Source organism: Typopeltis vanoorti, chromosome 21, assembly GCF_054136105.1.
Source record: "Typopeltis vanoorti isolate ZY-2024b chromosome 21, IOZ_Tvanoo_1.0, whole genome shotgun sequence".
Taxonomy (NCBI): domain Eukaryota; kingdom Metazoa; phylum Arthropoda; class Arachnida; order Uropygi; family Thelyphonidae; genus Typopeltis; species Typopeltis vanoorti.
In genome coordinates, this window is record NC_143569.1 from 32433244 (window position 1) to 32445849 (window position 12606).

At 37.4% G+C, this 12606-nt stretch overlaps 1 protein-coding gene and 1 pseudogene across 7 annotated transcripts in view; both read right to left on the minus strand.

Moving 5' to 3' along the window:
- LOC150094718 (myotubularin-related protein 9) overlaps window positions 1-12606 on the minus strand; it is a 282350-nt gene that overhangs the window by 143130 nt on the left and 126614 nt on the right. For all 7 annotated transcript variants that reach the window (XM_090410951.1, XM_090410948.1, XM_090410952.1 and 4 more), the window contains one exon: window positions 2859-3015. In XM_090410951.1, coding sequence (XP_090267077.1) covers window positions 2859-3015 — 157 coding nt within the window. The remainder of the gene's footprint in view (window positions 1-2858; window positions 3016-12606) is intronic.
- On the minus strand, window positions 10648-10766 carry LOC150094719 (5S ribosomal RNA; annotated as a pseudogene).

The window sequence follows — 12606 nt, forward strand, 5'->3', positions numbered from 1 at the left end:
GCTACTTAGGTGGCACCTTTTGGAATTTTCAGTTGTTGTTTAATTAGCTTTATGCATGTACTGAAGATACCTGTGATATGCAGGTGAAAATTCTACTAACAAATAATATTTTACGTGAGTTAATTCCATTATTATAACTTTAATTAAAATATTAGTATCATTATTATTATTACACAGATACCACCATAGAATCAGAAGACTCATTGCAGATCCATTGTTCAACCACTAGACATTATTTACACAATATCTCTCCTTAAACTCATTCAATGACAAAGCACTCATAACCATCTCTGGTAACCCATTCACCATCCTTCAAACAAAAAAATCTAGTCTTAACAGTCTTGCTAACCAAAGGTCTTTGCACAATTTCCATGGGTGATCCCTCATTCTCTCCTTTCCTGCTATGTACTCACAAAAGTCTTCAGTGTCAGTCCTATAAATCCCCTTTAACAACTTATATGCTTCTATCATATCCCCCTCTTTTTTGCCTATTAGCTAGTTTTTGAAACCCACAGATCATCAATCTATTCTCATAGGGAGCATTCCAAAGAACTGGAATTTTTGGAGCATTCCAAAAATTCCAGTTCTTTGGAAGCAGCGATAGAGAAAAATAACTTCTCTATCCCTGCTTGTCAGCTTGTGTTCTTCAACAACCACGTAATCTGATGTTTTTGCTACCTCAGCAATAAGCTCTCTAAACTTCAACTCCTTGTCCACAAATCACTCCCAAGTACCTGGCCTCATCAGTTTCCTGCAGTCCAGTGCCATCATTATAGTACACAGACTGTGATATCTTCTTCCCAAAGTGCATCACCTTATGCTTGGCCACATTAAACTGGTAGCCATTTACCTTTGCCCTTAATGCTAGTTGATTTAATCTTCCTGTAGGATCTTTGCATTACCTTCATTTACTGTTGCTCTTCCCAGTTTGGCATCATCAGCAAACAACTGAATATTTCCTATCAAATCATTACCTATATCATTGATGTACAAATTAAATAACAAAGGACCAATTACTGAGCCAGTAGTACACCACTAGTCACCGTTCTCCTGGATTCAATTCCTCCATAAGCCACTTTTTGATATCTGTCCATCAGTCACCCTCTAACACAAATCACCAGATACATATTCATGCCCATTTACTTCAATTTATGCAACAGAGTTCTATGTAAAATTCTGTCAAATGCTTTTGCAAAGTGTGATAAAAAAGTAAACAATTTACTAAGGCAAGGCAGTGTATGGAGGAGGACATGAATAATATGCTTTTTATGTAATGAAACCTGTGGTGAATTCATCACTAAAAACACATGTACTAACCACAGTGATAACTTTTAATACGTAAATATTTCATCCCAAGTATCTTGGGACATCATCAGTACAGTAATTCAAACAATACTAGGAATAACATACAGTTAGGGCACATGATTACAATGGAATCTCAATATGCGTGCACTAACGTGTTATAGAAGAAAATTAAAATATAGCTTTAAAAAAAAAAAAAAAACATATAAAGATTATTTTACACAATTTTGTATGACAATTTCCCATACTTTAGGAATAGTAAGAACGTCGTTGTGGTTTAAATTTGGTCTATGTAGTAGGGCTTCAGCACTTTCTTTATATAAACGTTCATGTTTATATAAAGATCTATGTAAAAGTTTCGACTTTTCCCAATGGATCCTATGGTTTGGATTTTCAACTCCATGTTGAGAGAGACCAGATTTCTGCAGTCTGAAAAGACAAATGTGGTTTTGATGTTCCGAGATGTGTTTCTGAACAGATCTACCCGTCTGTCCAAAGTAAAACAATTTGCAGGAGCATGGGATCTCATAAACGCCAGGTAACATCAGAGGTGAGAGTTTGTCCTTAGGAGAAGGTAACAAGTTATAGATATGGTTGATGGGTTTGTAAGTAGTGGCAAAATTGTATTTCTTCATAATTTTTGAAAGACGTTTGGAGATGCCTTTGACATAAGGTATGGGAATTTTATGGCGTTTATAAGATCCCATGCTCCTGCAAACTGTCTCACTTTGGACAGACAGGTAGATCTGTTTGGAACATCAAGACCACATTCATCTTTTCAAATGGCAGAAATCTGGTCTCTCTCAACACAGAGTTGAAAATCCAAACCATAGGATCCACTGGGAAAAGTTGAAACTTTTACATAGATCTTTATATAAACATAAACGTTTATATAAAGAAAGTGCTGAAGTCCTACTACACAGACCAAATTTAAACCGCAAGACGTTCTTACTATTCCTAAAGTATGGGAAATTGTCATACAAAATTGTGTAAAATAATCTTTATATATATATATATATTTTTTTTTTATAGTTATATATATATATATATATATTTTTTTTTTTTTATAGCTATATTTTAATTTACTTCTATAACATGTTACTGCAACGCATATTGAGATTCCATTGTAATCATGCATCCTAACTGTATGTTATTCCTAGTATTGTTTGAATTACTGTACTGATGATGTTTCAAGATACTTGGGATGAAATATTTACATATTAAAGGTTATCACTGTGATTAGTACGTGTGTTTTTAGTGACATGAATAATAGATTACTAAACCATTAGTAGTTTCCAATTGAACATTTACTTCCAAATTTGGCTATTATTTGCCAGGTTTCTAATTTTCTGATCCTTTCACTCACACTGCTGCAGTCAGGAGTACCTTAGAAGACAAGAATAGCAATTATTCAATGTATGAATTAATGATAACTGATATTCATATTTTTCCATAGTGAAGGAGAAACAGAAGAACAAAACTAAATATAAAAACTGATAAATTCAGTATGCTGTAATTTATATTCAAAAGAGCCACTATTGACTGCAATTTCTTACCTTTACTTCTTGCTAATTGTGCTATACTTTGGGATCTTGTATCAATAATGTAACCTTTCTTTTCCTTTCCCAGTACAGCTTTAAATAACATTTCATCTTCTTTGCATCGTTTCATAGTGGTACCAACTAGTGGTTGGCTACATCGCAGAAGTGCAGCCTTAAAAGAGAAAGACTGTGAATAATAATAAATACAGAATTTGGTGCAATTTAGCATTTACATAATTAGTTAGATTTCACTGTATATACAAACAAGTATAAATAGTGAACAAACACAATCTGATCCTACCAGTTTTTGTAATGGCTACTATGAATGATATAACCAGATATATCTTTTGAGTACTCAAAAGGTATAGACTGATTACTGGCATAACAATGTTAATGACATCTAAAAACAACTCCTTTCATTTAACACATTTGCATTCACACAGTCCAACAGACAAATTGTATTACTGCATATTTGCCCATGGTATGGGATGCAATAAATCAGCTTTTACTTTCAGTTTATCATCTGACAGGCACATGACAAATCGCAGAAAAATCCAAAGCTAAGTAGAAGGGCAAAAATTTTTTACTTTCAGGTTATATAAGTAACAGATAATTAACAGAATTTTTATAATTGGTTGGTTTAAATTTCAATGAAGTATGTGTAACTATATTTCAACTGACATTAATCAGTTGTATACTTTTGACGGTATATATCAAAACACAGAATTATAAGAAAATAATTATTTATTGATTTATTGTCTGATATTTCGCTGGTGTTATAACCAGCATCTTCAGAGAACAAAAACACAGTTTGTCACAGTACATGAGATTACAACAACATGGTGTAACAAAGAGATTAGTTTAAAAAAAAATTGTAGCAACAACACAAAGACTAAAAGTCCTAATTATGATCCCTCTAGCTACAAAAAAAAAAAAAAAGAGAGAAAGCAGTTACTAGTTATGTCTTAAGATGACTGTTTCCCAAATCTTAGGCAAATTTATAGAGCTGTATTTGTTGAGATTCAGAGTATGTTTCAAGGCTTCTGTTGATTCTAAGAACAACCTCTCTGACTTTTAAAAGCTTCTGTGCAGTACTTTTGTTTTCTTCCTGTTGATCCTGAGTGCAGGGGTATCCAAAGCATGGTCTGCTAGGCCTGACTTGCCATAGTGATAGTGCAGGATGTATTTTTATGTTCACTGATGCAGATGTCCACAGTTCTTCCTATTTGACCGTAGTAAGCTTGATCACACGAGCAGGGTACTTTGTAGACTCCTGGTTGTGATAAAGGAGAGATGCTGTCCTTGGGTGAACGGATGAGAGTTGCTAATTTGACACATGGTCTGCATACAGTGCATAGTTGATGTTTATTGAGAATTCTAGATATCTTTTTCCAATGTGCTTTTAATGTATGGGATGGTGACTGTTTTTTTGTAGTTCTCCATGGTGGATAGTGGGAGGGGGTTTCTTAGGAGCATTTAGTATTTTGTTTATCTTATGGAGATTATAGCCAGTGGCCAAGAAGGTGTGGCATGAGTGAGCCAGTTCAGCAGCAAGAGCATTGTCATTGGAACAGATTGCTCTCGATCTGCGGGTTAGCATTTTTAAGATACCATACTGTTGAGAAAGGTGATGGTGTGATTGTTTGTGTAAATATCTTCCTATATGTGTGGATTTTCTAAAAACTGAGAATGATAAGAAACCTTCTGGAAGACGTGTGATTAGTGTATTCAGGAAGGGCAGACAGTTATTAGCTTCCAGTTCCATTTTAAATTGGATTTTTGGATCTTGGCTATTTAAATGCGCTAAGAATGTATCCAATGTCTGGGCCATGTGGCCAAATAGCAAGCACATCGTCAACATAGCATAGCCAAAGCATTGGTTTGAGAGTGGCTGTATTGATAGCTAGTTTTTCCAGGTGTTCTATGTAGAAGTTGGCTAACGGGGAGCCCATAGCTGTCCCATCTAATTGTTTGTATATTTTCCCTTTCTATGTGAAATATCCTGCATGTATTGTGAATTTAAATTGTTCAGATATATCAGTAGGAAAGTGTGACTTTAGCAGGTTAAGGGTTTCAATTAGCGGTATTTGTGAATAGTGAGGTGATATCAAAGTTCACCATTAAGTCTGAACTTTCTAAGGTATGGTGTTCTAAAATACTTTTTAGGTGGGCAGAATTTTTGACAAAGGAGGGAGAATGGCTAATAGCTTTGTGAGAGTGGCTAATAGCTTAGCTAAATGTCTAGTAAGTTTGTATGTGGGACTATTTATGCTATCTACAATAGGGCATAAGGGTGTACCTTGTTTGTGAATATTTGGTGCTCCATATATCTGGAGTGTTTTAACATGGAAGGGCTTGAGTTTGTTTACTGTTTCTTTAGGCCAGGAAGTGACTTTTTTTCAGTAATTTATGCACCTTATTCTTCTGTAAGTTGGTGGAATTGCAATCTATAATTTTGTATGTTGACTGGTCTTGTAAAAGTGTGTGCATTTTGTTTTCTTTTGATGAAAAAGAATTCATCAAAGTCAAAAACCGGCACCAGAAAAAGTTTGAAATTCTCCAACAATGCAGTGCTACACAATGACCACAATTACAACAAGATTGTGGCATTGTGAATTTATCATTGCTCACCTTAACCAAAGAAGCCATTAGTGCTTTAAGTCAGGGGCACAATTTTGCCGTTACTCCCAAACAAGTTCCAAAAGCCAAAATAATGGCCCCGTCAAACGGGGAATATACGACCTGACTCCAGCAATAGATAATAACATACGTTTAGATGTGGCCAACATTCTAATCCGGTCTAAGCCTCTGAGAAATAATATCCCACATAAGGAAATCATTGCTCTAAAAGAGTTACACAATAATAACAACCAGACAACAAAAGCAGACAAAGGGAACCCAACTGCGGTATTGGATACAGAATAAGAAAACAAAATGCACACTTTTACAAGACCAGTCAACATACAAAATTATAGATCGCAATCCCACCAACACACAAAAGAATAAGGTGCATAAATTACTGAAAAAAAGCCACTACCTGGCCTAAAGAAACAGTAAACAAACTCAAGCCCTTCCATGTTAAAACACCCAGGATATATGGAGCACCAAATATTCACAAACAAGGTACACCCTTATGCCCTATTGTAGATAGTATAAATAGTTCCACATAGATTGGCGCTAGCGTCGCTGTAGCATGTGGTGGTGAATTTGAGCTGTGCAGAAGAAAGTGATTTTTAATCGGTGAATAATCCGTTTTTTTCCCCATTTTTCCACGTTTTTGAGTGCTAAATTGTTTCTCTGAATACGAGTGTACTTCAGTGGTTGTTTTTTGGAAGTTAGTTGCTGTCACGATATAATATATTTTGGTTGCCATCGGAATCGAATGCATAATGGTGGAAGACAAAACGAAGCTAAGTTTTCATTACTGTATTTAGTTATATTTCATTTTATTTAGTGTACTTAAATGTTTTGTTTTGCTTGTAATTGTTTGTACTTTTTTTCTTATTTATTTAATGGAATTTATTAATTGAATAATTAACGATTACACTACTCGGCAGTAAGGAATGATGGCAGATTCAGCTGCAATCGCAAGTGGCGTATCACCAAGTCCTCCGCCATTTAAGAACTCTATTATAAGCAATATCATAAGGGACTTTGTGGCACTTACAGTACTTGCGGCGTGTATGCGTCTCGGGAATTGGATATGTGGCTTGTGAAAGAGAGCGGAGAGCATATGTGCGCAAGATGCAGGCAGTGGGAGGAAATAAGTGCATTCAAAATATCAATATCCAACCTTGTTGCTCCAGGAATGGGGAATGAATGTAGGAAGACAAGTAGTGTGATAGGAGAGAATGAAAAATATATATATATATATATATGAATGAGAAAATAATAGTTGATAGTGTGGAAGGCGTGAGTGACTGTGAAAGTTTAGGAGATGGTTTTGTTTGGGAGAGTGAATTTAGATTAAGAGTGACTGACCTGCAGAGGGAGATAGATGAGCTGAAAGAGGAGGTGGAATGTCTTGTGAATGAGAGCAGAAGTATGAAAGATAAGATTAGGAGAATGGAAGAGATAAATGCAAGCCAAATCAGAGTAGGGGAGAGAGAGAGAGAGAGAGAATTTTTGGGAGCGTTAGAAGGGGAGAGAAAGGAAACAGTAGAAGAGGGAATGAGTGAGAGGTATGGGGGTGCTAGAAGAGAAGAGAAAGGAAATAGTAGAAGAGAGGGAATGAGAGAGAGGTATGGGAATGCTAGAAGACGAGAGGATGGAAACAGTAGGAAAGACGGAATGAGAGAGGGATATGGAAGTGCTAGAAGTGGAGAAAATGGAAACAGTAGGAGAGAGAGATGTATGGGAGTGCTTGAAGAGAAGAGAATGGAAACAGTAGGAGAGAAAGGTATGGGAATGCTAGAAGAGAGAATAGCAGTAGAGGAGAGGGAATGAGAGAGACTTATGGGAATGAAAGAAGAGGAGAGAATGGAAACAATAGGAGAGAGGGAATGGTAAGAGGTATAATGTATAGCGACTCAATGATCTGTGGTGTTCAAGATAGGATGCGTGAGGAGTGAGGAGTGTTGCACAGGACAGAAGAGTGACTAGTGTGGTAAGGAAAGCGAAACTGGAATATGAGAGGTGATGGGCCCTAAGATCCAAAGAAAATCCTAGGGAATTTTTTAGCTATGTTGCCAGTAGGAGGAGAAATGACTATGGAAGAATGATATTGTGGGATAAAAATGGGAATAGAGTGACTGATGCAGAGGACATAGTGGAATTGTTCAATGAACACTTTATTGGAGTATTTCATCCTAGAGGAGTCAGTTTTAATGCTAGAGGGATAGGGCTGGTTCGAGGTTTAGAGGTACAGGAGGAGAGTGTGTTTCAGACACTGAGTACTCTGGATGTCAGTAAAGCTTTGGGACTGGATAGTATTTCACCACAAGTTTTGAGAAAATGTGCTAGGGAACTGACAGTGCCTTTAACCTGGCTTTTCAATAAAAGTCTGGCTGCGGGAAAGGTGCCCAGGGAATGGAAGGAAGGTAAGATAGTGCCATTGCATAAGGGTGATAACAGACTGGAAGTGTCTAATTACAGGCCAGTCTGTGTGTCATCAGTAGTTGTTAAGATCTAGGAGAAAGTAGTGAGGGACTGTATACAGCATTGGGCAGACGAGGGTAATGTTATCTGTGAGAGTCAACATGGATTTGTGAAAGGGCGCTCTTGTTTTAGCAATATGCTAGCCTTTTTATAATAAAGCTACAAGAACATTAGATGAGGGAAAGGCATATACTGCAATTTTCTTAGACTTAGTGAAGGCATTTGACAGGGTGCCACATGATAAGATGATATTTAAGTTGCAGCACATGGGTCTGGATGTCAGATTGGTCAACTGGATTCAGGATTGGCTGTCTGTCAGAGAGTTGTGTATGGTGGAGCAGTTTCAAGGAGGCAGAGGGTTACAAGTGGTGTTCCACAGGTCTCAGTACTAGGAGACCTATATTGTTTAACCTTTATATCAATGACATTGCCAGTGGATTGCAAGGGGATATTCAGTTGTTTGCAGATGATGCGAAGCTGGGAAGGATTATTTATAATAGTGCAGATGTGGTAGCCCTGCAAGAGGATTTGAATAAGCTAGATAGATGGGCAAATGAATGGGGGTGTCAGTTTAATGCAGCAAAATGTAAGGTCTTGAGGTTTGGGAAACACTGATGGGATGCTGCATTCTCTATGGGAGGAGTTATACTGGAGGAAGTAGGGAAGACGAGATCTGGGGTTGATAATTGATAGAAACCTGAAATTTAGGGGACATAGTGCAAAGGTGGTGAAGGTAACACAGAGGATTGCTGCAATTATGAGAAGGACACTGACCTGCAAAGATAAAAGGGTTATCATGCCGTTGTATAAGTCTCTGATCAGACCACACTTAGACTACTGTTCTCAGATTTGGTCCCCAAGATTTGAAGGGGATAAATTAACTGTGAAAAGGATACAAAGACAGATGACAAAGATGGTTTCAGGACTGTACAAGGATAGCTATGAGGATCGGCTGAGGGAATGTGGACTGCAGAGTTTAGTGGATAGAAGAAGGAGAGGTGATATGATTGAGACTTTTAAACTGTTAAGAGGTGGTTACAGGGTTGACACTGGGGAGTTCTTTCGCTTGGTTGAACAGCGGGAAGGAGTGATGACAAGAGGTCATCCCTGGAAGTTACGAAAGGAAACTGTGAGCAAGAGGGTGAGGAGTGGTTTCTTTGCGTGGAGGGTGGTTGAACCATGGAATGCATTGCCTGATGGAGTGGTGAGAGCGAGAACGGTCAATGAGTTTAAGGAGTGGTATGATAGACTGTGTTTCTTAAGGGGGACCTCCCCTCGATGAATCTTGACAGACTTTATGTTCCCACGATGAGTCTTTTGACTCCATGGAGGCCTGAATAATAATAATAATACAAACTTGCTAGACATTTAGTTAAGCTAACTAGCCACTCTCACAAACAATTCTCCCTCCTTTATCAAAAATTCTGCCCACCTAAAAAGTATTTTAGAACGCCATAGCTTAGAAAGTTCAGACTTAATGATATCACCTATGAGCTTTGATATCACCTCACTATTCACAAATATACCACTAATTGAAACCCTTAACTTGCTAAAGTCACACTTTCCTAATATATCTGAATAATTTAAATTCATAATACATGCAGGATATTTCACATAGAAAGGGAAAATGTACAAACAATTAGATGGAACAGCTATGGGCTCCCCCGTTAGCCAACTTCTACATAGAACACCTGGTGGAAAAACTACCTATCAATAAAGCCACTCTCAAACCAACGCTTTGGTTACGCTATGTTGACAACACCAAGCACATCGTCAACATAGCGTAGCCAAAGCGTTGGTTTGAGAGTGGTTATCAATACAGCCACTCTCAAACCAATGCTTTGGCTACGCTATGTTGACAATGTGCTTGCTATTTTGCCACATGGCCCAGACACATTGGATACATTCTTAGCGTATTTAAATAACCAAGATCCAAAAATCTACTTTACAATGGAACTGGAAGCTAATAACTGTCTGTCCTTCCTGGATACACTAATCACACATCTTCCAGTTTTTCCATCATTCTCAGTTTTTAGAAAACCCACACACATAGGAAGATATTTACACAAACAATCACACCATCACCTTTCTCAACAGTATGGTATCTTAAAAATGCTAACCCACAGAGCGAGAGCAATCTGTTCCAATGACAATGTTCTTGCTGCTGAACTGGCTCACTCATGTCACACCTTCTTGGCCACTGGCTATAATCTCCATAAAAAAAAAAAAAAAAAAAATCAGCTAACGCCTTTTTATTCCCGTATATACGGGAGTAGGCGAGGCCATTTAGCCCTATCTAACTTTTGGAGACTGAGTGGGCAGTTCAATCTCCACTGGTACCCAATCAGAGACAGATGGCCCAAGGCTATCACTAATTAAGCGGTACGCAGTGAAGAGAGACGGCTCAAATGTGCCGCCATCTCGTGGTCTCTAATCCTAACACAATATATTTAATGTCTGAAATAATGTGGGTTCTACGGTCGATTTTCTTGAGTTTACAGGACGAAAAACCCGAGTTTCCGGGAGGAAAACCTTGCTTGCCCGTGCCAGAGATCGACTAACTCGGGAACCAGTCGAAAAAAGGCTTAGAAAAATTTCCTCTAGTCGCCGACTAGACTCGAAACCAAGACTTCCTTCGTGCGGCCTAGCGCGGTAGTGTGCAAACGCCACATCCACTGAGCTACACAGGCTGACTTATTTAAAAAGCTGCCAATGGTACTCGGTATTCCCAGGTGGTCACCCTCCCAAGTACTAACCGAGCTCAACGCTGCTTAACTTCGGTGATCGGACGAGAACCGGTGCGTTCAGCGCGCGATGACCGTTGACTTAATCTCCATAAGATAAACAAAATACTAAATGCTCCTAAGAAACCCCCTCCCACTATCCACTATGAACAACTACAACAAAACAGTCACCATCCCATACATTAAAGGCACATTGGAAAAGATATCTAGAATTCTCAATAAGCATCAACTACGCACTGTATGCAGACCGTGTGTCAAATTAGCAACACTCATCTGTTCACCCAAGGACAGCATCCCTCATTTATCACATCCAGGAGTCTACAAAGTACTTCTTGTGTGATCAAGCTTACTACGGTCAAACAGGAAGACCTGTGGGCATCAGTGAACATAAAAGATACATCCTGCACTATCACTATGGCAAGTCAGGCCTAGCAGACCATGCTTTGGATACCCCTGCACACAGGATCAACATGAACAAATGTACTGCACAGAAGCTTTTTCAAGTCAGAGAGATTGTTCTTAGAATCAACAGAAGCCTTGAAACATGCTCCGAATCTCAACAAATACGGCTGTATAAATTTGCCTAAGATTTGGGAGACAGTCATCTTAAGACATAACTAGTACCTGCTTTCTCTCTCTCTTTTTTTTTTTTTTTTAGCTAGAGGGACCATTAGGACTTTAGTCTTTGTGTTGTTGCTACAATTTTTTTTTTAACTAGTCTCTTTGTTACACGATGTTGTTGTAGTCTCATGTACTGTGACAAACTGTGTTTTTGTTCTCTGAAGATGCTGGTTATAACACCAGCGAAATTTCAGCAATAAATCAATAAATAATTATTTACTTATAATTCTGTGTTTTGATATATACCGTCAAAATTAAACAACATGTTCGACGAACACATATGCCTTTCTACACATTTGACATCAATCAGATACGAACCATTTGTGTATATCAGGCATGTCTGAGGAAAAATAACAGGCATTAATACAAATAGACTTGTTATAGATAAATAAATATCCAATTTAGAGTTGTTATGGGTGGTGCAGAAAGTACTATGACAGGGAACAAATTATATATCATCCTATAAAGGATGATATATATATAAATGTGCAGCTAGTTATGCAGGTGCACATTTGTGAAGAGCTTTGGTTAAAAAGGTACTATATGGAGGAGGGGCATGAATAAATAGTACAATGAGTAAACCACCACCCCTAGCACACACTACCACTGCACTGTACTGCACTGCACATGTGTATACAAAACAAATTAAAAGCTTTACTTTGGCAGGAAATACAGTAAAATACCCTAAAAACCTATTTCAAAATAATGGATAAGGTAAATTTTTACCTGACACTTCAACGACCTCACTTCTACTATTACTTTTGCTCTTTAACCCCAAGAAAGAAGAAATTTTAGTTTTTGGAAAATATTTCCAAAAAGTTGAAGTAAAGTCTGGCTAATCCTAAAAGATTAGCAAGGCTTATCTTGTTTTTGGAAATCACCTGAGGTAAAAAAGTGACATACAGAATTGCAGAACTTCATGCAAAATCTGCATTTTGAAATCTGGTGATTTATCAGAGACCTTATTTGAGAATGAAATAGACAAGAAATTTTATATTACAGGAGTTTGAATTTTCTTTTGTAAATGATATTTATATCACTTACAAAAGAAAATAGATTAAAAAAGAACATATATGATTATTTTATGAAAGGTACAACTGTGGTTTTCTGTATAACGTTTTTTTTTTATGGGAAAAACCTGGAGTGAAATAAGAAGGGAAAGTATTCATTATGTAAAGAGTAAAAATAAAGGTCATAGTGTTCATACTGGCATATAAAAGTCAACTCTGTTCCAAGAGATAAGGAGAGGGAAAAAACTACTACCTTCAGCAATTTCTTTTGTTTTCTTTTGATGTTTTTGT